The sequence below is a fragment of the Nipponia nippon genome, unplaced genomic scaffold (genome assembly GCF_047370975.1).
Source record: "Nipponia nippon isolate SJK-2023a ecotype South Korea unplaced genomic scaffold, ASM4737097v1 scaffold_30, whole genome shotgun sequence".
NCBI lineage: Eukaryota > Metazoa > Chordata > Aves > Pelecaniformes > Threskiornithidae > Nipponia > Nipponia nippon.
Genome location: NW_028262348.1, coordinates 6,044,239 through 6,069,199, shown reverse-complemented (window position 1 = coordinate 6,069,199; position 24,961 = coordinate 6,044,239). Strand labels below are relative to the sequence as shown.

Genomic DNA, 24,961 nt, shown 5'->3' with positions numbered 1-24,961 from the left:
AACTACGAGTACTCCAGCACAGAAACAAGGGCATTCTTCATAGGTCTAGCAATAGCTGTCTTGGCCAGCTCATACCTGGATGGATCTTCTTCTTATTATGTTTCCGGATCAAAATCCGTAGGGCAATGAAATGGGGCATGTGAAAAAATTGTATTATGTAGCAGGTTTTTTATTAGTGCATGGTTCTTACTGCCCAGTGATGCTCCAAGCCATAATTATTATGATTATCAGTCATCATCACAGCTTGGTAACTTGATCACAGTGCAAAGATCACTTTTTCTGGCACACATTCCGTTTTGCATTCCAATTTATAGACACAGGATGATCTGCTAATCACATTTTTTCTTACTGATTCCTGAGCCTCACTTGATATCAGACAGCAACTCAGGTTGGACAGCAGCATTTGATCTTGAAGCTTGGAGATAACATAAGAACAGGCGATACAGGTATTCCCCTTTATGTCAGGGATGCTTACCTGTGGGGGCTGGTATTCTACAATCACAGCATCTAACTCTGCTTCCAGCCCCAAGGCAAAGTGATTTTCAAAGGAAGGCAAATATGCATGTGGCTTTTTGAGAGCATTCAAGCCATTTCTGTGCTCGGACAAGACCTGCTTGGGGTGAGGAGCAGCTGGCTGAAACCTGCATCCAAAAGTCACAGAGGTTGTGCTGGGGAGCTCGGAGAAGCTCGCAGAAGCTCGCGGTCCCTGTCCCAGCCAGGCAGCTCTCCGAAACACTTATCCCCGCTGTGCGAGTCTTAGACTGCCTTTTCCAGTCTCCAGTAAATAGTAAGAACATCTCACATGCCTGAGATGTTATGCATGGTTTGTTAAACTCTCCACTAACACCTCTGGCTGTAGTTGCTATTGGAAGGTGCACAAAGCCCATGGAAGACAAGGCAGAATTTTCAGGAACAGGCTAGAAAAAAAGGGGATTTTTCTTAATACTATTGTGAGTGGGACTAACCCTGGAAAGAGTCATTAGAGGAGGAGCACATAAAGCTGTAAGCAGCAGACTTCTTGCCTCCTGAAACTGCAGCATTGCCCTTCCTCTGCCTTGCTGAATGTCTGTTATCAATCTGTCCTGAGGTCCCACCAGACTGTTCCTCTTTGTTCCCTTTGGACCATGACCTGCTCCCTGGTGTGCTGCAATGTCCCCGTGACCATCTCCAGAGCACTGAGCAGCAGCAAAACCCGTGGTGGTTGTGCACTGCTCTGCGCTGCCTTCCTTGCACACCAGCATGGAGGCCACCGCTCCCAAGCCGTGGGGTCAGACGTTCCTCTCTGTAAACACTGGGTGTTTAAAGAATTTGCGGTAAAACCTGTATGACCCTGCACCTGCCTCAAGTCCTAAGATAAGGGTCTCTTCTGAGCACAGCGTTACCTGAAGTCATGGTAAGGGAGTGTCCTGCAGGGCTCATCCCAGCCCCTCACCGAGCTACCTCCAGGGAGGAGGACCTTGCACATCCATCCCTGGGGGCAGATGCTGAAGCCCTTGTTTCCTGCATCCCCTGTCCCTCTTGGGTCAAGCCCAAACGTCATGCCTGTGTGGCACGGGTAGGTGATGCTGCTGCTCAGCACTGTGTGGTATGTTGCAGGGCTTGACTGTGGCATGTGTGTGGCCATGCCCATCCCTGCTATGCTGCAGGCAGGGAGGGATGCCCTGGAGCATGGAGCAACCTGCACGCAGGTCACTTGGTGCTCAGCTTGTCCTCAGCCTATGTGTCCACAGAGTTAGGAGGACAGATGAACTTGGGCTCAAATGTGAGCTTAACCCTGTGTGTAAAGATGACATAGGTTTCACCCAAGTGACCAGGGAAGGCTGGGAAGAGCAAGAACCTTTATCTTGCAGCTAAAGATGAGCAGATATGGGCCACGTGCCCCTGCTTCAGCTTTTGAGGGAACTTGTGCTGCATAACTTGGGTGCTTTTGAAAGTGTTGCCCTTGCTGTGTTAATGCTGATTAGTTCTTATTGCTCTTTTAGCTTCCATTTCCCCTGGAAACTGGTTGTTTTCCAATTAATGGGACTTTTATTTTGCTCCTATGAACTTGTGTGTGTTATGAGGAGCTGCAGTTAGAGCTGCTTTGCAGACACTCAGAAGCACTTGCTGTGGTCCTGCCTTAGCCGGTCAGTGCCGTCCCCATGCCAAGCAGGCAGAGAAGGAACCCGACCCCAGACCAGCATCTTGTGATGACTTTTACTTGAACGGGCTTTGATTCCAGCCCCAGTAGAGCAAGTCTCTTAACCCATGCTGTAAGGACTGACTTCAGACTACCTCTGGCCTGTGCTGGTAACAGGCATTTCTCCACTCGCCTGTTCAACCCACAGCGGTTGACAGAAAAATGGCTTTTTTTGCAGTCGATGGATTCCCACCCGGAGCAGATCGCCCTGCGCCCCAAGGAGTTCTTCCGCACCTACGACATCGAAGTCCTGACTGAAATGCAGGTAAGGAGAGTCCTATGTGTACCTGCAGGCCATCTTCTGCAAGTACTGGCGTACAAAGGCTGCGTTTAGGAAATGTGGCAGCTGTCTCTGTTCTTGGCTCACTGGATGCCATTGCAGAAATGCTGGATCTCCCCCAGCCCCCCTGTTTTATGCCCCAGGGCTCAGGTTGCCTGTGGTTGTTCAAAAGCATGGTTAATGCAATTCCTCCTGTGGCAGGAAGGACACCCTGTGCAGACTCCATGGTGACCATCATTTCTTACCTGCCATTTGCAAGCATCGTCACATGGATCTGGGGTGACCAGCTGACCTCTGATTGGGATAATCAGCCTTCAAGCAGTGCAGACAGTGATGGTTTAAAAATTTCTCCCCATTATTTTTTTTATACTGGTAGATCTTGAAGGATTTATGAAAAGGCAACTAGGGATATTTAAGGTCTGGGCTGGCTAGCTGTGGACAGGAACACAGGGGACTAAAACCTAACAGACAAGTTTGTTGGGCTGGGAGCTTAGTGAATGTCTGGGATTTCATCCCTTAACATTATTTAGGAATGATTTCAGGTTGCGGCTGTGGATATCAAGAACAAGACAGCTGTGTTCAAGGATGGATTTAAGATGGAATACAACAAGCTGCTGATAGCCACTGGAAACACGTAAGCTACGAACAAACATTTTACAGATCAAGAGAAACTGTTTTATCAGAGAATGTGAGGAGCTTGTGCCTGGGGATAAGGGGTCAAATATGGTGGTTGAATTCAGACACTGAATTTGTTTGCAATAGTGTTTGCAGAAAAGGCAAGGAACACCTATTGGATATGTCTGTATATCTGTATCTATCTCTCTATCTCTATAGAAATATCTCTATCTCCATATATCAATATATCTCTGTATCTCTATCTCATCATATATATATCATATATATATCATATATATCTCTATAAAGATGTGCTGGGTATATCTGCTCAGCCAAAGCTGAAAAGCCTCTGTGTCACCCAAGGGTCACCCAGAAAGCAGGTAACCACCAGACATGGGGGCTGGCAGGACGGCTGTGGGATTTGCTACTTGGGGTGTTTCATGGTCAGCATCAAGGTCAAAAGGGTGTTAACAAAAAGTACCCACTGAAGCAGTCAGGGTGCGTGGGTTGTTTGATGTTAAAGAAACTGGCAGAAAACTGAGATTTGAAAAGGTGGAGGAATTTTCCAGCAGCACCCTAACACCGTGCTGTTCCCTGGGGGCTGGCTTGAGAGTGTATGGGAGAGACTCAGGAGATTCGCACTGAGTTCATCATCTCAGAATATTAAAATTAATGCTCAGGACCTTGAACATACTGTCTTTAACAAAGGCCTCCAAAATGGAAGTATCCTGAATTTTTTTTTTGAGAGGTCATTTTTGCCACGTTTCTCTTCTTTTCACCCCTCAATAATACTCAACCCTGACAATCAGATAATTAATCCATCTGAATTTCCATCTTTCATTTCCTGTCAACCTTTAAGATCTTTCTCGACAATGAAAGCTTAATGCTTCTCTGTTGCAGCCTTAATTAGGTGTTGCCGTTGCCCCAGCCTAACAGACCCTTTGGGAGGCTTGCCCCCAGGAGGGAGGTTTTCAAGACTGAAACCTGGTCCAGCCATAGGGAAAGGCAGTAGCGATGTGCCTGTCCTGCTCTGCCCAGCTGTTGCTGGGGCACAGAGCATCGCCTGAGACCGGCATCGTCCCTAGCACCCTGGAAGTAGCGGGTCAGTTTGTTTTCAATAGGAGATTTGTCAAAATTGGCACTCTGAGATGAAAATGAGGCATCCTGGCTCCCTTTTCTTGTGCTCCTAACACCAAGGCACAAAACGAAGTAGGAGAAATGCAGCCCCTGCAAAATTTATCATCCGGGGAAGGGATGCTGTAGAACAGCCAGAGCGGGAATTCCTGTCGCAACCCTGGGTGCCATCAATAACAGCAACAGCCCCACCGAGTGATAACGGCTGGTGCTGGGGTGTGCAAGCGCCGCAGCCAAAATGCCCTCTGCACCAGCTGCCTAACTAGGTTCAACAGAGGATTAAGCCTTTGGCAATAATTTCAAAATCCTTATGCACAAGCTCCAGGTACACCAGGTAAATGTTTTTAAGGTACCTAAATTATTTAGGATCATCAGCCCCATTTCCAAATGTGAGTCGGGTATGCTGGGGCCAGATATTTAAAAATATATAGGCTCTAGTAAGTGCATGGGGAGGACATGATTAAACTGCTACAGCATCAGCAGTGTGCCCCTAGGAATGGGTAGTGGAACCTGCATCTGCAGAGGCTTATGAAACTTTCAAAATCTGGCTCCAAAGCGTCTGCTGGAGGACAGAGTGAGTTTTCTGTGTCCCATTAAGCTTCTAAAAATTTTACAACATGCCAGCAGTTAAGCACAAGGTTGCAAAGCAGTACTTGTCCTGCGCTGTGCTGCATTGCCCCAGAAGGGAGCTCACCCCAGCCCCACACGTACACAGGTCCATGGATGGGGTCGGGGGCGGCTGCTGAGCAGCCCCTGTTGTGCTGGCATTTGCAGTCATGCTGTGGTTGTTGTCCACCAGCATTTGGGTTTTTCCATGCCATGTCTCCAGCCCAGAGAACGGTGAAAAAAGGAAAGGCTGAGATGCTGCTGGAGCCCCGGAAAGGGTGTCTGCAGTCCCAATTGCCACCACAGGGTCAAGAAAAGCACCTGTATCGCCCTCAATATGTGTTTTTCAGGCCTAAAGCTCTCAGCTGCAAAGGCAAGGAGGTGGAAAATGTTTTCAACATCCGGACACCTGAAGATGCGAACCGTGTCGTGAAGCTGGCCACGAGCAAGAACGTGGTTATCGTGGGAGCATCCTTCCTGGGTGAGCGCTTGCTCTGTGGGTGTCTGTGTCCCAGCTGTCCACATCTTCCTGCAGACAGTCCCAGTCCCTCGCCCAGTTTGTCACTGCCCAGTTAGAGGTAACCCCCCCTCCCAAACTGGACCTTCGGGTAGTTCAACCTCCAGCTCCAGGTGGGTGGTAAGGACATCTCCTTGCTGAAGAAATTGATTTTACTGAAGAGGCTGGGCCGTTCAGCTTGCATATACATAGATATTGCTGTCCCAGTCTGAAAAGCATATGGCAACTCCAGTACTGGTGCTCGAGTGGTTTCAAATCCGCTGTGTCTAGATTTGGCTTCAGATGGGAGTGTCCTGTTTGTAGGTGAAAGCCTGTGGGTTTATTTCTCTTTTACATTTTAGCAGTGTGGTAAATTTTTAAAATACACAAGAAAAATCTTATAGTTTCTTTGATGGTTCTTCTTTTTGCTTGATATGGTTCTAACAAAATTATTGTGGGTCCTGCAAGCCTTAATCATAAATGGTTATTAGTCAGGGAATTTATTATAAAATGTTCAGTAGTTGTTTTTCTTCTTTTTTCAAAATATTCCTGTTTTAATGGTTCAATCAATCCCATCTTCAGAAAAGCATGGAGGGGGGGGGAATTGCAAACTGCAGGTCATTGAAAAGATCCGTTTTCAAAAAAAACCCCATAGATGATAGAAAAGGTCTTGGTGAAGGTTCCCATGCAATTGCCAGCACCAAAATTGTCCTGTTCTGATCAGAGAAAACAGCTAGTCAAAAGGGCTGTTTTCAGACTGCAGCTCATTACCTCTGTTGAGACAGTCCCAGCTGTAACAGGAAGGTTTCCCTCATCTGAGGTCCATTGCTCCAAGCGCTATGGCTTCCCAGGGCACTTATCATGGCCGGTTCCTCCCTTCGGTCTTTGAAACCCGCATCTAAGAACAAATTGCCATAAATCATAAATCTCACCTGAAATGGTGTGGCCCCTTGTGGCCGCCAGGTCTGGTGGCACCCCAGATCTCCTAGTAGAGCAGCTCTAACCTCCCCAGCCAGGAGCGGGCAAGGCTGCTCCGCCTCTGCAGCCAGCACCAGGGACGCAGGGCAGTGCCGGGGGGGGGGTACCTGCAGCTGCTCAGACCTGCTTCTGTTCCCCAGGGATGGAGGTGGCTGCCTACCTTGCGGAGAGGGCCCACTCGGTGTCCCTGGTGGAGCTGGAGGAAGTCCCCTTCAAGAAGTTCTTTGGGGAGAGGGTTGGCCGCGCTGTCATGAAGGTGACCTCACTTTTCCATCCGGGGGGTGGTTTTGGTGACAGAGCAGGTTCTGCTTGTTTCACTTGTTGCACTAATTAATTTGTTATTTGACATTTATTGATTAAGCTGTGATAGCTGCAGTCACTAGAAAGAAAGAACAAGCTGCGTCTTCCCTCTTGTGGTCCATGTGCTGTAGAGCACCTTCTTCTGGACACGTGTTGGGGACGGAGGTGGTGCCGACCGCCTTTGCAGCATGGGTCGAGGCGAGTCGGGAGGGTGGGCAGGGCAGTGCAGGGGGCACAGGGACATGAGGAGCAGGGGTGGTTTGGGGTGCTGATGTCCCCTGCTCTGTCCCATATCCCCTCTCCAGATGTTCGAGAGCAACAGGGTGAAGTTCTACATGCAGACAGAGGTGTCGGAGCTGCGGGAGCAGGAGGGCAAGGTAGGGTGCAGGCAGGGGCTCCCTGGGGCACTGCAGTGGCATCCCCCCAGGGCTGCCGTTCCCTTCACCACTGGGGTTTTGCCCTCTACTCTTTCCTAGCCCCTGAAATTCATATTCCTGGATTTAGTCCCCAGGAGCAACTGTGCTCCTGTGTGGTGCGTGAGGTGGATTCATTGCTCCCACCCTCCTCGTGCTGCCATTATAAGGAATTATGGTCAACTTGCATGTCAAAAATGAAGCGAGCTGCCAGCTTGGCTTGCTGCTGCTATAGTTTTTTTGTTTGGTTATTTTTTGTCCCTAAAATAACCGTGATGTCCCCCTGTGTCTCATGCAGCTGAAGGAGGTTGTGCTGAAGAGCGGGAAGGTCCTGCGCGCCGATGTGTGTGTTGTTGGTATTGGTAAGGGGCTGTTGCTGCAGATGCAGAGCCCAGCGGGCTGGCGGGGCTTTGCTCGGCAGAGGAGAAGCTGGAGGGGACGTGGCAGCAACGGGTACCTGGGGCTGGGTAGCTGGGGGTGCTGGCAGTGATGTGCCAGCCCCGCTCAGCTGCCACACATGAGTCTGTGTAATGAAGCTGAAAAAGGCCTATCTAGAGCCTCCACCCCAAAATGCAACTGAAAATATATTTGGAAAATAGTAATGGTTTTGTTTTTTCCAGAAAAAAAAAAAATTCAAACCAATTTCGTGCAAATTGCTTTTTTTAAAGCCTCCCCAAAATGGATTTTTTTCCTCTGTTTTTTTATTTATTTATTTATTTATTTTATTGCTGCCACTGCCATAGAAGAGGGTATTTTTCTCCTTTACACTTGGGGGGAAAAAAAATCCCCTTCTCACTCTGTAACTTTTCAAAATGTTGCCGACTGTAAGAATCACAGAATTAGTTTGATTCTGCTTTTGTTGTTTTATTGACTACTCCAATTTGTGATGGCTAGAGGAAAAAAAGATCCAAAAAGGAAAATGAAGGCTGAAGAAAAGGTACAGATTGTGGGGGGAGGGCAGAGGAGCCCTGTCTGGAAACCCAAGGGCTCCCTTTTAAATATATTTTTTTCAAAATATCTATAAAAGAGAAGTGGGTTGAAAATTATCTTCAAGCATTAGAAAAAGGTGGTGGGCAGATTACAGCAGTGCACTGATGGCTTGGAGAGTGGTAGGGACCCCAGGGATGTGGAGGGTGAGGTAGTGGGAGGAGTGGGGGCTCTGTAGGGTGCCTGGCTCTGCAGGGTGCCTGGCTCTGCTCCCTGCTCCTGGAGCAGCCTGCTGCCTTTCCCTTGGGGCAGACGGCTTGTCCGGGCAGGGGGAAGATCCACTGGCCTTGGGGTCAGCCCCCTGGGGCTGTGGGGATGCCCAGCTACTGCGCCAGCAGCCCTTGCCTTCCCCCACAGGTGCAGTCCCAGCGACGGGCTTTCTCAAGCAGAGTGGCATCAACATCGACTCCAAAGGTTTCATCGTGGTCAACAAGGTGAGCCTGGGCAGCAGCCCCTCCCAGGAGCTGAGTCTGCTCTCCTCTGAAATGAGCTTCTCTGGGGCTCCAAACTGCTGTTGCAGGGGTATTTCATCCACCGAGATGCTGAGGTGCTGGGAGCATCACCTGGGACCCCCCTGCAAGTGAGGGGTTTGCAGATCCCATCCATGGATGCTGTGGCTTGGGTCCAGCTCTGAGCTGTCCTGGAATGGTGTGGATATTATGGGGGGAAAGAAATGGAGAAAGATCCACCTTTTCAAGGATCCCAAAGGATCTCATCTTTCCTCCCCACCACCTGTGACTCCCATGGGAGCAGTGTTGGTGCTGATGGGTGGTGTGTGCCATGAGCAAGGAGTGTGTCTGGGGGCTGGGGCTCATTGCCACCCACTCCTGCGCTCATTGCTCATACGTGCAATAAGCCAGGCTCTATTTGCAAACACCAACAGACCCCAGTCTTCTAAGAGGGGCTCCAGGACACCAGTCCATGTCTCTTTTTACTGGTAACCCACTGGCAGAAGGATGCTGTAGGTCCCTGCCTGCATGGTCTGCTTTGAAAGTGAAGAACACTAAATCAAATCCCATCTGGGGGTCCCTCCCCTGAGTAGAGGTTGTCCATTTGCTCCTGGGGACCGTGGCTGCTCCTGTTTCTCTTCGTGTAGGGTGCAAACCCCACCGATGCACACTTCTGCTCCCCCCCCCCCATAGATGATGCAAACCAATATCCCTGGAGTCTTTGCAGCTGGTGATGCTGTCACATTCCCACTGGCCTTGAGGAATAATAAGAAGGTGAACGTCCCTCACTGGCAGATGGCCCATATGCATGGTAGGTGCTTTTCAGTCCCTTTCCTTTGCAACAGCAAATTGCTTACTGAAAAGAGCATTTTCCAGATCCCCAGGAAATTTCCAAGCCCTCTAGCAAGAGAATGAGACAACTGCCAACAGGGAAACTGGGTGGTTGTATTAAACATTTTGAAGCATGTATATTTTATCCTGTCCGATATGCCTTCGTTTGTCAGCCTTCTTGACGTACATTGCCTAACAATGCCTCATTACAAACACAAAGGTGCCCAGGAACAGGCTTTCCCATATGCTGTGTGCTCCCTGGCATCTGCCATTGCTGCAGGAGCCTGATCTTCTCCCTGTCCTGGGACACTTAGGAGCTCACATCCTAATGTTAGCTCGGGCTTACATGCCCAGCTGGGCTGCCCATGCCGCCGGGCTGGCCCAGGAGCATGCTGCAGAGCTGAGACCTTTCTCCCCTTCACACCAGCAAGCCTGGAAACCCTGGCGTGATCGTCTGCCCTTGAGCTTTCCAAGGCCACAGCCCCGTGGGGAGGTTGACCTCTGGGTGGGTGCCCTGGGTGAGAGGTTTTGGAAACACACCTCCAAAGTTAGCTTTTGGGGGAGCCTTTGGACACAGCCCCTTTTAATCCTGGTCCAGACATGCCTGTGTGTCAGGGACGGTACCCTAACAGTCTCCATGCCCTCAGGGGATTTATCCATCCCATCCTCCTTTGCAGTGGGAGCTCAGCAAGCTCTCAGCCCTGTCACTGTTGCAAAAGTTGGGTTGAAACAGGCTCATGAGCATGTCGCTCATGCCAGCGGAGGCGATGAGTCAGTAGGAGCTGCACCGCCAGGGAGGAGTCTGAGCCCAGCCTTGGACGATGCAATGCGTTTCCTTGTTGGTGCTTATTGCTGTATGGTTTTTTTTTTAGCCTGAGCAGAAGGTCTTGGTTTCCCTGTACTCTGAGACTAGAGATGTCGATGCTGTGCTGCAACCTGAGGGCAGACCACAACACTTGCCCCAGCACGGTGCTTCCTCAGTTACTCTGCTGCTTCTCTCTTCCAGGCCGCATAGCCGCGCTGAACATGCTGGCCCACGGTATGGAGATCAGCACAGTCCCATATTTGTGGACTGCTATGTTCGGGAAGAGCATCCGATATGCAGGTAAGGGGCTCCCCAAGGCTGCTGTAGAGTTTGTGCTGGTGGAGGTGTCCTGGGATAGAGAAGCCAAAGCCACCTCCCTTGCTATGGACCCTCCGCGCCAACCTCTGCCTCGGGTCTGCTTCCCTCCTGGCTCCTGAGGGTTTTGGTATCTCCTCCGAAACCTGTCTGCTCATGGCCGTGGGGTGCAGGGCCAGAGGGATGGCTGTTGTCATGAGGGATGGCCCAGCATGAACAGACAGTCTCCCTGAACTTGCACTTCTCTGAACAAAAAGGGGTGCTTTTTGGTACCCTCATCTTCTGGTGCTGATCTCTTGGTGACTGCAGCATGCTCTTCATGTAGCTCTGGATTGAAACACTCTTGTCTTAGGGGCTAGAGCTGAATCCAGGGGAATTGTTGCTGAATCCACTTCTTCTTCTCTGCCTTCCAGGCCATGGGGAAGGATTCGATGATGTTGTCATTCAGGGAGATTTAGATGAACTGAAGTTTGTGGCATTTTATACCAAGTAAGTATTTCTCTTCTCCACATTCCTACACAGGTATTTGTCTAAGTTTGTTCTGCTAGGCTGGAAAATATTTTTTCCAGAGCTTCTGTCAGTCAGTTTTGTTCCTCTCTGGACACTGAGGTTGCAGGACATTAATAAAAGGCCCTAGAGAAACGATGTGCTAAGTGTAAAGGAAGTTAAACTGGTCTTTGGACCTAATGTCTCTGCCAGATGTAAGCACTTCATCTGTTCACATAATATCTGAGAGCAGATAATGGCTTCTATTAATTTGTTGTTGGCAATTCCCATCAAAGATTTCCTTCCCATCTCATCACTGTGTTAATGATTTGTGACCAGGGCTGGACAGGGAGCTCAGGCATCACCGTTTCTGCTTCTGGTTTGACAAATTAAGCTCAAAAAACTCTTCTGTCTATTTATAAGCTGTGAAGGTTAGCAAGAGTTCAGGAGCTTTTGTTACACCTGTAGTGAATCTCAACTCTCACCCAGGCTGGGAGCCTATCTGGGAATATTGTCCTGAGATGTGATGACAGCCGGGATGTGTTGCCTCTGCTGTTCTTGAGCCGTGATGGCTATTTAGACTGGCAAGACCGTGCACCGTGAATTTATCCCCAAAATATTTGCTGCTGTTTATTCTTTTGTTGCCTTTGTCCTGTCCTAATCTGAAATCAGTGGCCACAGAGCCTCCTCATGCCTGGAGACTGAGGGGGTTTCTTCAAGTGCTTTCTAATATTAAGGATGGAGAGAGTGAAACCAGGGAAGCAAAGGTCTGCCCGGCTCAGGAATCAAACTACTCGGCAGCAGCATTCAGGCAGGGATCTGCTCTGCAAAAATCATCTTACCAGGGCTTGCTGCCTCTCTGTCCCCTGCCCAATGTCCCTCACAGCCTCCCCTCCACGTCCCCCTCCCTGAGGGTGGTCACTTGCCCCCATTGCTGCAGGATGGAGCCTGGTAGTTGGATGTGTCCATCAGGCTTGGAGAGGCACAGGGCTCATTTTACCACCCCGTGGCACTAGCCAGCCGCGTCCCTGGCACTCACCTTCCTTCTCCTGGTGCCTGTGCACCTCGGATAAAAACCTGCTGCAGGCGATAGGGCTCCAGCATCTGCCGGCACCCAGGGGCCCTTTGCACGTGGATGCACCTCTGAACTGGCTGGCACCTTGGCCAAAATTGCCTAAAAGGGTGGGTTTGTGCCAAGGCACCACATGTGCTGGGGACAGCTGCTGCAAGGGGACATTCCCCTTCTACAGCCACAGCCACGGGGCTGTCCCTCACCACCCTCTTGATGTTTTGAAGTGCATTTAAATCATGTAACTGCCAAAGCAGCATTTTAAAATACACAGTTTGCTCAGTGAGTGTGAGCCAGCGGAAGATAAACCCCCATTTTTGGCAGTTTTGCTCCAGTAGTTTGCAGATCTGCATGTACTTTGCCGCTGCATCCCCTGTGAAGCAGCTCTGCAGCCATTGTGTTGCCCTGTCTCAGGTCCCCTGGCCTTGCTGGCAGTCCCCTGTGTGCGGCAAATGCACCATTACGGGGCCGGGCATCCACGAGCTGCCCTGGCGCACATTTCTTTCCAAGATATAATCTTCTTTGAAACCTCTATTCTTCCTTTCCATACCAGAGCATTTAGCTATTTATCCCAACCTTAGTTAGAAAGGAAATGTCTGATTGCTTTAATTAAGCATCTGTAGAGCCTGTTCAAAAGGAAAGCCCCGAGCAAGGTGGATAATCCCTGCTCTGTGCAGCAGCCCCACGCTCAGCATGCTGCCGGTGGTTGCCGGGGGGTGAGGGCTGCCTTGGCAGACCTGCCAGCATGCAGGAAAGCTGGACTCGGTGGGCAGCAGCTCCCCGGTGGGCAGGTGGCGGGGGTCCACCGCTAAGTGCTGTGTTGTTCTGCCACCCAGGAGGGGCTCCCGGAGATGGTCTTTGGGTACCAGGACGGCATCCCATGCTGAGAGCCGGAGGTACTGGGGGAGCACCGGCTGGGGGGGGGCCGGCTGGTGCATCTCCCACTGCTTTGCTCGACTGTAATCAATTCCCCATCTCTGCTTCTGTGAGAGGCCACTGGGAGCATTTCTTCCTCTTTTTCTCATTTGGTGATAGTTATTCTGGTTGGTGCTAAGCTTTTGGACTGAAGACACTGTCCCAAATCCCCTTCTGCTTCCTTCTGCCATGTCCACCCAATGGTTTGGACTCTTCTCCTGGTGTGCACTGTCTTGGTTCTTGCATGAACATGGGTGGTTCCCACTCCCAGAGCCTGTTCTCAGCATCAGCTTTCACAATAAGGCTCTTTTTTCGCCAGAGTTTGAAGAATGATGATGTTTGCTTTTCCCCGTTCAGAGCTGTGTGAGCTGTGGAGGGGTCAGCGTGAGGCCCTGTGCCAGGAGGTGTACGGGACAGTGCTCTGCAGATGTCCCTATGGGACACTGCGTTCACTGCAGCACCTCAGCCAGAACAGACCAATGTCATCCCAGCTCTAAGACCTTGGAGATCTTGGGAGACCCAGGGAATTGCTGTGGTTGTCTTCTTCATGGTTCCCCACTTCTGTTGCATTGAACCCTGCAGAGGAAGGGAAGACCATGTAGACACGGTGCTTATCCACAGTGCTGCATCTTCCCTCAGCCTTTATGCCAAGACTTCTGATTGCTCCAAATCCCAGGTTCAGGAAGGGCACTCTTATTGCCTCTAAAGACCTTTTGAAAAAGAGGGATTCCTCCTGGCTTCCCCATCTGTCAGACAAAATGTTTAAAAGCCACTGCTGATGTGGGATGCTCCAGCTCACTAGCACCCCATGAGTTATTTTGCAAAAGGACCAGCTGCCCCATGTCTTGCTGATGGAAATGTTTGGGCTGCATCCGCCTTCGCAGCTGGTCATGTCGGGCACTGGCTGGGCTTGAGGCTGAGTTGGTGGGCGGCTGGTGGGAGTACGTCTTCCTTTTCTTTCCTTTGCACACCTTGGTTATTCATTCCCTTGGAATAGCACATCTCCCCCTGGTTTTGCTGGGTAGGTGTCTCCAACCACTTTGTGTTTCCCAGCTGGGAGCTGGCTGTGCTGAGGAAACCAAATGTAGAGGAAACCACTGAAGCTTCAAGACCGTCTGGTGTGGTGTGAAGGTGGTGCAGAACCTTCCAGGAGTCCTGAAGCCTCAGCTCCCTTTGTGTGCTGAGCACCGGAGGCATCAAGCAATGGTGAAGTAGCCAAGGCTGAGGCCCTGTGTGATGGAAACAACCATCTGTAGGATCTCCCCAGGCTGTGGTTCATGGTGGGACGGTGTTCTCATTGGCAGTTGGTGTTTCTGAACTTGGGGCAACAGGAGAAGAGGGAATCTACACTGCAATGCCATCAGGTACTGCTGCAAGCATCTTGGAAAGAGACTGGCTGTCTTCTGTAAAGAAAACTCATGAGTCCCTGCACATATAATTGGAGTTACATCCCTAGGGGATGGGGTCCTGTCCTGGGGAGAGCGGACCTCGTTTACATCAGGCAGGACAGCAAGCATCACAGCAGAGAAGATGCAGGCTCAGAAATTGAAGAGCTCTTTTAAATGGCAGCAGCAGCCCTCGAATGTGACAGCCCAGCAGGAAGTTCAGCTGAACACACATGTGCTTTGTAATCTTCTTGGATGGTTAATTATCCTCACTGCCAGCCACAGATGCCTGTTTTCTGGTGTGAATGTATTGCTCATCAATGTCTGTCTGTTACTCTTGTTCTCACCTTGTCTGCTGGATGGAAGAGTCGCAGGTTACCAGAAATCCTCTCTGCTGTAGGTACACATCTCTGCAGTGATCTAAGGATGGGATTTCCAATAGCATCCAAGTCTTGTTCTAGAGCTCCTGGCAATGCAGGAGCTCCCCCTTCCCACAACCATTCCTGTGGAGCAGCACCCTGTGCTGGAGCCTGGCTGGTGTCAGTCTATCTCTACGTCTGGCTGGTGTGGACGAAGTAAGCTGTGGACAAGCTTCAGTGGCTCTAACTAAGCTGTGTACAAGCTCCAGTGGCTCCAGAGAAGATTCTGGTTTCCTGATCTGCTCTGCACACCTGTGCTCACCCATGGGATGGAGAAGCCAGACCGCTGCTGTTTCCAACTTGCTCTCCTTTATTTGTAGTGAGCTTATTTAGGAATCAGAGCCTTTTGAAACATATAGTCTTCTGTGATGGAGCTACCCCGTGACTTTGTGGGACAGCTTTGAGAGGTGACTTCAGCTCCCATGGCTCCACAGAGATGAAGTGTCCTCTGAAACACGGCTTCTGCTCTCCTCCTCCTGGGAATCAGGCACATGTTGCCCCTGCCCCAGCTGCTCTTTGCTCTGTTGGTCACAGAGCTCTTTGGCAGCAGATTGAAGAGCAGATCTTGATTTGTTGGGAGCTTCTACTCTTCAACTTACTCAACAATATCACCAGTGTTTTATATCTTGCCCACACACCTTGTCTGATCTTTACATTGTTCGTCTATTCAGTTATCTCTTTATGAGTCATCTCCTGGGTTCAGTCTTTGAAGATTTACTCTCAGGTTGACTTCTGCAAACCTCAAAGCAGAAGAGCCCTTCTTGTTTGCCTTGTGACCTTTAGTCAAAGCTCCTCCAGCATTTTTATATCCTCTTCCCTTCCGCTTCATTTCCTGTTCAGCCTTTGAGGTTGCATTGTGCCACCAGCATTGACATCCTGGTGGGTGATGGTCAGCTGCACTGGGACGTGCTTCTGGACATGCCATATACAGAGGGGTTTTGTCACTGGGGCTGGTGGGACTCTGGCATTGGACACTCCAGCTGTCCCGGTGCTTTGGGAGGAGCATGCCTGTGGAGCAGCTTGGAGGTGGGCACTCTGTCCACTTGGAGGTGGCGATCAGAGGAAGGGGATGTGGAGTAGCACAACCAAGTGTCCCGCAGGGAAATCCTGACCACCAGCTTCTCCACTCTCTCAGTACATGGCAGCAGCGCGGGGATCACCTGCCTGGATGGCAGCAACCACTGTGCATCTTTGCTGATATCCAGGTTTTTATCCACCATCAGATCCACCTTTGCTGGTGTTTTCCCACAGATGCCAGGGTGCCCAGTGCTGTCTCTGTCCCCTGGGCACCCTAGTGATGCTCACCACACCAGCATGTGAGCATCAGTGAGATGACAGTAGGGCCAGCCTGCAGTGCCAGCTCTGAGCCCTCTCCTGTCCCTTGTCCCACACCGCTGCACAGTCCCCATGGTGCCCACACCTTGAGGGGGGTCCTGACCCTGGAGCGGGTGTTTCTCTTTGCTTCCTGCTTCTCTCCAGCATGTTGGTTTTTGGGTGATGGAGCCATGGCCACCCAGGGCTGCCCTAACCGCTCTGCTCTGCCCGGCCCTAGGAGCGATGAGGTGGTGGCTGTGGCCAGCATGAACTACGACCCTATCGTGTCCAAGGTGGCTGAGGTCCTGGCTGCCGGCAGGACCATCCGAAAGCGCGATGTCGAGTAAGTAGACGTGCTGCAGGAACTGGCAGTGCCAGGGCAGGGGCTGAGCACAACTGTGGGGGGCAGGGCAGGGCTGAGCACCCCAAGGCAGGACCCCGACAGGCACTGGCAGCTCTTTCCCACTGCTGCCCACTCCGTACCCTTCTTGCATTTCCCTTCCTGCTCTGCTCACTCTGTCCTCCCAATACTGCCTTCCAGCTGCCTCCAGGTCTGGCATCCCACGCACATGGGGTTTGTCTTAAACACCAGGATCCAAATCCTTTCACAGACCCAATGGGACAGTAGTGCTCACTGCCACCAGGCGCTGGCACATCACCGAGGCAGCACTGCCTGATGCTGGGGTGCCCCTGGGCACCCAGTCACTCGAGGGGACCCGCAGAGAGGGGCTGGGTGTGCTGCCCGTGCACAACCCTCTGCAAGAGCAAAGCCCGGAGAGCTCATGGTGCCAGGACACCGGCCCTTGGTGTCTCAGCCTCCAGTTCATTGGGACATAGCTCATAGGCAAAGTGCATTTTCCTCCCTTCACCTTGTTTTTAAGACTTTGCACAGGAAAGAGTGTACCCCTGCCTGCAGAGTGTGGGTGCAGAACATGCTGTGCTGGAAGGCAAACGCCAGGGAGGTGGTAACAGCCAGGAAGGAGCCTTTAGAGTGGGAATCAGAGCTGAGGGAGGAATGTGGGTCTGTGTCCCGGGGGTGTTTCCACATCTGGAATAAAAGCAGAGTTTTTCAAAAGCTCAGGGAGAGAAGCACTCCCAGCCCCGGGGCAGCCCCGAGCCAGCTCAGACACCCCGGGCACCCCTGGGATGGGGAGCATGTCAAGGGTCCACCCAGCCACCAGTAACCGGGGCAGGGTTGTCCCCATCATCTCCAGTACATCGGGAAATGGTTGCTGGCCACCCAGTTTGCGGCTGGGAGGGAGGTGGAATCTCATGGGCAGCCTGGCTGTGGGCGGAGCTGCTGGCCCCTGTGGTGGGGCTTGGCGAGCCCGGAGGCAGCCGGACCACCTAAACCTGAATGTCTTTTCTCTCTCTGTCTCCTGCTGCTTTCGCACCTTTCAGGCTGTTTGTCCGTCACGGCAAGTACGTTTGGTTTGAGGTCCTGGGCGCGGTGGGCGTGAAGGGCTGGCAGGAGGGACAGCCAGCCCCCTGACTGGGCCACGTCCCCAGTTCCTGTGTGGGGTCACTGGCTATGGCTGTGTGCTTGTTTTGCAGCCCCTGCCACGGGAGGGTGATGCTGCTGTGCTGGGTGGTGGGGCTGGGGGCGGCAGGAGCCACGCCGGGGGTGGGCGGACATGGCTGCTGCATCCCCTTTGCAGGGTACTGGTGCACAGATCTGCCGGAGCTGCCTTTTGGCTGGGACCCCACTCAGCTGGGGAGATGCCTGCCGTTCGCTGGCTTTGCATGAATTTTCAGCTGAATGCCAGAAGGGCTTGTTTTAAGTTAAAAAAATACTGTTTGAATTCAGTTTTACATGGAATTGAGGATCTGCACAAGAGTTTTTGGACAGTTTTAGTGATATGTGAGTGAGGGCAGAGGAAGGGGCGCTGCCATCCTGCCTGGGCTGGCTGTGCCTCTGCGCAGAGCGGCACGGGTGCTGGGATGGGGACTGATGACCGGACTAGCGCCGAGGGCAGCGCCCAGGCACACCGAGCGCATTTGCTTGCGCATGCTGGGAAACATCTCACAGCATTGCTGTTTTTTTCTCTTTTTTAGAACTGGAGATATGTCCTGGCTAACTGGGAAAGGGTCCTAATGCTGCTGGTGGCTGCGCCCTCCTGACGCTGCAGTCGCCACGGGGAGACGGGATGGCGGCTCCATGGACAAGCGGGAACACCGTGGCTGAGCCATTTCCCTTTGAGACTTGGATGAACCCGGCACCTGTCACTGCACACTTACCTTCCCAGCAGACTGCCAACAGCTCCTCTGCCCCGGTGCCTACCGGGCTGAGGCTCTGCTGTTGCAATTCCCGTGGGACGCTGGAAAAGCAGCCCCCAGAGAGAGCGGGGTTTGGCAGTGGCAGCGGGCACGGGCACTGTGTGGCTGCAGATGCTGCTGATGGGTTGGAGGGTCCCCAGGTGGGTCTGCCCCACGCACGTCCCTCGCCCCCGTGAACAGCGCGAGTGCCTTTTGTTGCTCCCTGTGCTTTCAAGCACGTTGCCCCTTCCCAAATCCTCTTCACTCCCAGCAGAGCTCTGATGTGCATCCCCGCGGAGCCTGACATCCGCTCCCTCTCCGCATGGCTGCAGTGCTTGCCACAGTTCTCCCCATGCTCACCCACCCTGGGGAGCACCTGGGCGGGCCAGGGAGATGGGGTCACGCTGGGTGGTCTCTGTACAGCCTGTGTTTGTGTTTTGCATTCTCCTTTCTCCAGGCTGGCTGCCCTGTCCAGCCCCCCCCAGCAGAGGTGGGTCCCTGGCCAAGCCGAGGGCTCTGGAGCTCATCGGTCCCCGTCCCAGCACCCACAGCATCTCCCCATCCTGGAGCAGAGAAAGGGCTGGAGTGCTGCTCCCCATCTCCTGGGGCTCCGTTTGAGCTTGGGCACTGGCAGCTCTGGGTCAGTCCCCGGGGTGCGGAGCCGGGGCTCCCTGGAGAGGCATGGCAGCCAGACTGCAGCACCTGGGCTTGGTAGCCGTCCTTCCAGCCAGCCTTGTGATGTCTCTCTCCTTAACGATTATCGCAGGATTAGTGCTGCTGCTGAGATGTTACTCAAGGAAAAGTAGCTAGAGGAGTATTTCTGGCTGTCCTCCGTCCTTTGTCACTCCTTCCTCCTGTCGCCTAGTGACAAAGCTGCATTTCTCATCTTAGCTTTCCATGTCAGTGCTCTGCTGTCGTGTTTTCTGCCCCTTGCTGGAAGAAGAGCCTTATCTCCAGTTCAGGAGTGGACCTGGCCAGCCCACAGCCCCGCGTCCATCAGCCCAGCAGAGCCGGCGGGTGAGAACCCCCCTTAGAGAGCCTCCGGTGCTCTGTCCTGGGGGAGGTTTCTTCCCCAGCCATCAGTGTTTTACCCTGAGCCCAAAGCAAGAGGATTTACATTTTTAATTTGATTCACCCCCTATGAATTAAAGCAGTACTATTCTTGGGATCTGGATCACCTCTGATTCCTTCCAAGGCCTTGGGTCACCTCTGCAGGTTGGCCGGGTGGTGCAAGCACCTCTTCTGTGGAGGCTTCCCACTTGTGTCCAGTTCACCTGTATTTATTTCCAGAATTTCTGATCTTTGCTGGGTAGAAACATCACCAGTCACCTGTTAGGTCTCCAGTTGGTCTCTTCTGGTTTCACTGCAAGGTTTTTCCCAGGCGGCATGACCAGAGGGGATGGTAGGCAGGGACATGCATGCTCCAGCACATGGCAATGAACAGAGTCCTCTTCTTGAACTGTTATGTATCATCTGCTGGATCCACAAAGGGATGTGAACTTGCAAGTCTCATCTTAGGTCCCAAAAGGCAAATGTCGATGTCCCCATCCCCAGTGCAGCACGGGTGAGGGCTTTCTCTGAGGGCAGAGGTGGCCAGGGCTGCTCAGCTCCTGGTGCCCCAGGCAGGGCTCTGGCAGAGGGGCTGGGGCCGTGCACGCTGCCCAGGCTCTGGGCGATGTGGCTTTGCATCCCGTATCTTGCTGGTGGGATGGTTGGACTCTGCTTCAGCAGCTCCCCAGGGGACTGAGCTGGGGGTGCCTGGGGACACCGGCCACCACATGGTGGCACTCTCCAGAGCTCTGTGTTTTTCCCCCTGGGCTCTCTGGCACATCGTCCACACTGGGTGAGGCTGGTGGCTCCCGTGCCCCATGTGCTCCCCCAGCACAGCTTGGCTGAGCATTTCCAAGGCCTCCGTCTTCCTGCTCACCCAAAGGCTTGGCATCCTCTGGAGTCCTCCTGGGCAGATCGGCAGGGTGCTTCGTTTTTCAGGAAGATGCCCTTTGACTCCTTCACCTCTGCTGGGGCCTCATCCAGTGTTGGGCGTGAGCTGCTCACAGCGGGCATCACCCCCATGTTCACAGGGCTGAAGACCATCCAAGGCCTGAGGAAGGACCTTCTGCTCCAGCTTACAGCTGCAATGTGGGGAACAAGTCCCATTCCCCCTTTTTACAGAGGAGCTGTTTCAGCCGGAGTTGGGAACATCACCCCATGACACAAGAAACCCCAGTCACCACCAGGGCTTTCCTTAGGACGTGTGCTGGGTCATGGGCAGGGCTGCCAGCATAGCTAGGCATCCTGACACCGACTTGTGGGCATTGCTCTTCCGCACCGGTGTGGGATGGTGTTGGACCCGGGACCCCTCATCCAGCGCCTTAGCAAATGCGCTGGTGGTGGTGACCATGTCCTGGAGCTGGGCAAGGCTGGGTTGTCTCCTCTGCCACCTCTCCAGGCATATCTTGCAACTTCCCATGCCAGGACAGAAAGTTTCCAGATCTTCTTAAGAAACTGCCTGTTCCCATCAGGAATGAACACCATTAGCTAAACCCAGCTGGGGCACATGGAGCTTGTTAGTGTTCCCCAGCTGCATTGCCCCATCACATTTAGCTTCACCAGATTGCCCAAGTATCTTCTAGGTTGCTTACCTGGGTTGCCAACACAGACGTGATGCCCCCAGACCCCAAGCTCTCCACCAGCTCCTGCTCCTCAGGTGCTGGGCTTTGCCTGTCACCCTGCCTGCATCTCTCCCCATGTGCTGGCAGGACCCAGGGAGCCACGTGTTGGGCACAGCCCACCTTCCCTTCCTGCGCACCCGAGAACCCCTCTAGGCATCTCGTGGCATTGCACCAGATGACAGATTTACTTTTAGTTCCCTTGTGCCCTAAGCCTTCGTTTAAAAAATCACTGCTCCTCACGAGGTGGTTTCCCAGACATTAAGTATGGCCTCACCCTTTGTTCGTCCATCACTGCCCTTGCTTTTTCACCTTGCACGTTGCTTGGGTGAACTGGCGTTTACTCATGCACTGGCATTTACTCCTCACTTTGCTCCTTCTTACAGCCCCCAAGGAGGTTGTGGCAACACATATAGCTTCGCCGCCTTCCTTTCCCGCAGTGTTCCCCCTGTCCCATGGGCTGGCTGCCCTTGTCTCAGCTAGAGTTGGTCTGAGCTGAATGGTGGTGGCCAGCCATCTCCAGGCAAGTCTTCCCAGCGTCACTTCTGAGGCTGGGAGGTGTTCAGTGTTACAGGCTGTGGTTAAACACCCTCCCCGATGCAGTGGAGACTGTCTTCTCACCAGTGGCATCTTCAGATGTCTTGTCTGGGCATGGCCAAATAGACCAGAAGGACCTCATGGGCCTTTCTGCTCATTCATTGTCCTCCCTTAGCTCAGTGTCCTTATCTAATAACAGGCCAATACTTACAGCAGGGTGTATTTTTTCCACACTTGGTTAGATTTTCTGTGAAATCCACTTTGCATAAGTTTGGGGGTTTTTTACCAGTAATGTAAGGACAGGGGAGTGGCTGCCCTCAGCTGGGCCGTGGGGCCATGCTGTGGTGTCACAGCTGCTCAGGAGAGCTGGAGAAAGGGCGTGCACCCTGGGCTGTGCTCACAGCATGGACCTGCCTTGAGAGACTGGGTCCTTGTGCATGGAAGCCCTTGATGGGCTTCAGCCAGTCACGCATTGGTCTAACCACACTTTCAGCCCCAGGTGGTTTTTTTGGCAGCATATGGCAATGAGCTCTGCAGCTTCATTTTGGCTTTATCAAGCAGAAGAATCCTCTTTTTATTTGGTTTCTCATGTCCCTTGCCAGTGCTCATCCCTTAAGGACCACATTTACAATACTCTCTCCCAATATTTGCAGCAGGTGCTCTGATGCACCTTCTGGGATGGGTTGGAGGCTGAAGATCATGAGATGAGACCATGCCTGTTGGGTAGGACTAAGCATGAAGGTCCCAAAGCACCATCCCCTTTCCCTGCCATTCATCTCCAGCTCAACCACCCTCTCACACACACCATCCTCCACTGCCCTCCCCAGGACCCCCGAGCCTGGATGGGGCTTGGGGACGCTGAGCAGCATGGAGACCCACGGGGGTGGCCCGTTAGCAGGGAAGCTCACAGTGATGAGTAAAATGCCCCGTGAGTCTATAGGCTTTGAAGAAGTGTTTCTGGCAAAGAGCACCATCCCCTCCCTGGGCATCCACATCTGTCAGGGAGTCATAATTCAGCCATAATTGCATTGATACAACCCAGCTGGGAGAGGGTGTGGCAGAGCAGAGCCTGTGCCCACGGGGTGCACAAGCTGGGGAAACCACCACATCCCCATCGTGGTGACGGGTACAACCTGCTGCTCACCCCCACAAGTTGCTGCAGGGGGGGAGACGCTCTGTGTATCCTTGTGGCTCCTGCATGGGCTTGGTGTCCCAGGGGGGGAATTTTCCTTCCCCACATCCTCCTCCCAGCTCAGCAGCCCTGTCCCTGGGGAGCCAATGGCTGGGTGGCCGCACGCATTAGCCTGACCTGTCATCCTGCTAATTACCTTCTGGCTAATCCCGGCTGAGCCGAGCTGGGATGAGCGAGTGGGGCTCGGGCGCCAGCCATGGCTGCGCACACCCCTCTGCCCCCCAACCTCCGCTGGGGCTTGGCGGCGTTCAGCGGCTCCCTCTTCCTCAACAACAAGACGCGGGACAGCGGCACTGCCCACACCTACCACCCAGGTACGGGCAGCAGGGCTCGGCAGCAGAGGGGCTGGGGGGGGGGGGCTTTGCTGTTGCTTCATCCCCATGAGCCTGCTCAGCAGATCACCAAAGCACCTGGGTGCCTCTGAGCCGGGAGCACCCAAAGGGTCCCTGCACCCATTCACCCACTGATGAGGGGGAGCAAAAATAAGTGCATTTGCTGCAAATAGCCATTCTTGCTACCCAGCCATCCCCCCAGGCATCGCAGGGGCCATCGCTCTCCATGAGCTGCGAGGCCGGGGCCCCCTCTGGGCAGCGCGACCCTGAGGGGGCTGGGCAGCCCTGCCCACCCCTGCCTGCCCTGCCTAGCCCACGAGGTGCTGGCCAGCCTGCCCCTCCAGATGATGCTGTACTTCAACGTCTACTACTTCCCGGTTTGGTGCCTGGCTGAGGGGATGATGCTGCAGCTGAAGGTACCGTCCCATGGGGCACGTGGCGGGGGGTCAGCCTGCTCCTGCCCAACCTCCCTGAGCATGCGGGGGCCACATTGAGCAGGGGAGAGAGGAGCCTCTTCAAAATTAATGGGTCCCCACACACAGGAGTAAAATACCCTGTCCCCCACAAGACAAGATGGCTCGCCTCCAGCTCCCAGAAATGGAAATCATGAGAACCACTGAACTTTCCAGGCAGGGAAGGTTAAACTGGGAGGGCAGAGTGGGCAGGGCTGGGCACCAGCACGGGTGGGAGCTGCCAGAGCACAGTGAGCAGGGCACACGGAGCCAGGCACGGGGAGGTGGGCATGGAGCACAGGGGATGGGAAACTGGGCATGGAGAGCTGGGCACAGGGCTGGCTGGGACAAGGCTGTGCCCCCGTTACAGTACCACCTGCTGCCTCAGCACTACCAGTTCCTGCTGGTTGCTGCCTTCCTCATCCTCTTGCTGGCTGAGGGCTGCCGCCTCTACCTGGGCTATGTGGGGAACCTGCAGGAGAAGGTAAGCGCCATCTCTCTGCCTGGGCCGCAAGTCCCCTGTGCTCGGTGAGGGATGTCCTTGGTGAGGGACATCCCTGCTGGGGGAGCGGTGGCTATGCTGGGTGCCCAGGACCTGAGTACCCCTTCCTCCTGGAGTCCTGCCTGGAGCTGTCCTGGGAGGGAACTGCAGGCACAGGCAGGACCTGGAGGCAGGGGACAAAGGGAACCCACTCGCTCTCCTGCTGTATCCCTCCCTCTGCTGTGGGTGCAACGCTCCAGCACTGGGCTTGACAGCATTCAACTGTATCCAGGCACAGCTCCGTGTGGCAGGGACGTCCCCGGTAACCAGGCCAGCGGTGGCTGATGCAGGGAGCTCCTGGGGCAGAGAGGGTCCCCCCACACCACCAATGGCCTCTGCGCCCCATCTCAGCAGCCTGTGCTCCCACAGGTGCCCGAGCTGGCCGGGTTCCTCCTCCTCTCCTTCCTGATTCAGCTCCCCCTCCTGCTCTTCCTGCTGACAGACAGCCACATCATCCACCTGCCGCTGGAGATGGCCATGCACAGCCTTTTCCTGGCCTTCCTCGTCGCAGAGATCATGGCTGCCTTCCTTGCGCTGAAGACCATGACCAAGCAGCTGGCGGCACAGTTCCACCTGCGGCAGTTCAAGGAGGGTGGCAGGGGATGGCTGGGGCAGGGGGGCACAGGGGTGCAGGCAGCTGAGGAGGGGTGATGTTGCAGGACCCCTCCATCTCACACAGTCAGTCCTGACACAGAGCATTAAACGGCACTCAGACCCCCCACTGCGCCTCCACACACTGTGTTTTTGAGCCGGGCAGCTTGGCGGCTTGTGGGGTTCCTGGAGCACCCCATGGGCATGGACCCAGCCAGCCCCTGCCCTGCACCCAGCTGACACCGCCCAGGGCAGGTGGGAGTGCAGGGTTCAGCACCTCCAAACTGCCCAGGCTGAGCCCAGGGCTGCGCTTGTCCTCGCTGAGCATCAGCCCTGGCAGGAGGCAGGAACAGGGGGCAGAGGAGCCACTGCACCCCCCAGCAAGCAAGTACCAGCCCAGGGCTGCCGCCTTAAG

General features: G+C 53.6%; 2 protein-coding genes across 5 annotated transcripts in view; both read left to right on the top strand.

The window, feature by feature from the left end:
- AIFM3 (AIF family member 3) overlaps positions 1-19,398 on the top strand; it is a 54,547-nt gene extending 35,149 nt beyond the window's left edge. For 3 of the 4 annotated variants that reach the window (XM_087768426.1, XM_087768427.1, XM_087768424.1), the window contains exons 9-21: positions 2,358-2,444; positions 3,002-3,093; positions 5,165-5,295; positions 6,429-6,544; positions 6,894-6,965; positions 7,300-7,363; positions 8,346-8,422; positions 9,131-9,248; positions 10,275-10,373; positions 10,802-10,877; positions 16,215-16,319; positions 17,378-17,398; positions 18,032-19,398. In XM_087768426.1, the coding sequence (XP_087624552.1) occupies positions 2,358-2,444; positions 3,002-3,093; positions 5,165-5,295; positions 6,429-6,544; positions 6,894-6,965; positions 7,300-7,363; positions 8,346-8,422; positions 9,131-9,248; positions 10,275-10,373; positions 10,802-10,877; positions 16,215-16,319; positions 17,378-17,398; positions 18,032-18,071 (1,098 nt within the window). In that variant the 3' untranslated portion in view covers positions 18,072-19,398. The remainder of the gene's footprint in view (positions 1-2,357; positions 2,445-3,001; positions 3,094-5,164; positions 5,296-6,428; positions 6,545-6,893; positions 6,966-7,299; positions 7,364-8,345; positions 8,423-9,130; positions 9,249-10,274; positions 10,374-10,801; positions 10,878-16,214; positions 16,320-17,377; positions 17,399-18,031) is intronic. The other variant, XM_087768425.1, reaches the window with a different exon arrangement.
- Positions 19,399-22,826: 3,428 nt separating this feature from the next.
- LOC104010606 (transmembrane protein 17B) lies at positions 22,827-24,606 on the top strand. The gene is made up of 4 exons (XM_087768327.1): positions 22,827-22,944; positions 23,275-23,378; positions 23,785-23,898; positions 24,370-24,606. Exons 1-4 carry the CDS (start codon positions 22,827-22,829, stop codon positions 24,604-24,606), a joined length of 573 nt encoding a protein of 190 aa, XP_087624453.1.
- The last annotated feature ends 355 nt before the right edge of the window (positions 24,607-24,961 follow it).

Excerpts from the sequence above, each read along its gene's own strand:
- LOC104010606 (XM_087768327.1), top strand. The coding sequence starts at position 22,827 with ATGGCTGCGCACACCCCTCTGCCCCCCAACCTCCGCTGGGGCTTGGCG. Across the intron at positions 22,945-23,274 it reads TGCCCACACCTACCACCCAG|CCCACGAGGTGCTGGCCAGC; the intron begins GTACGGGCAGCA and ends TGCCCTGCCTAG. Across the intron at positions 23,899-24,369 it reads TGGGGAACCTGCAGGAGAAG|CTCCCCCTCCTGCTCTTCCT; the intron begins GTAAGCGCCATC and ends TTCCTGATTCAG.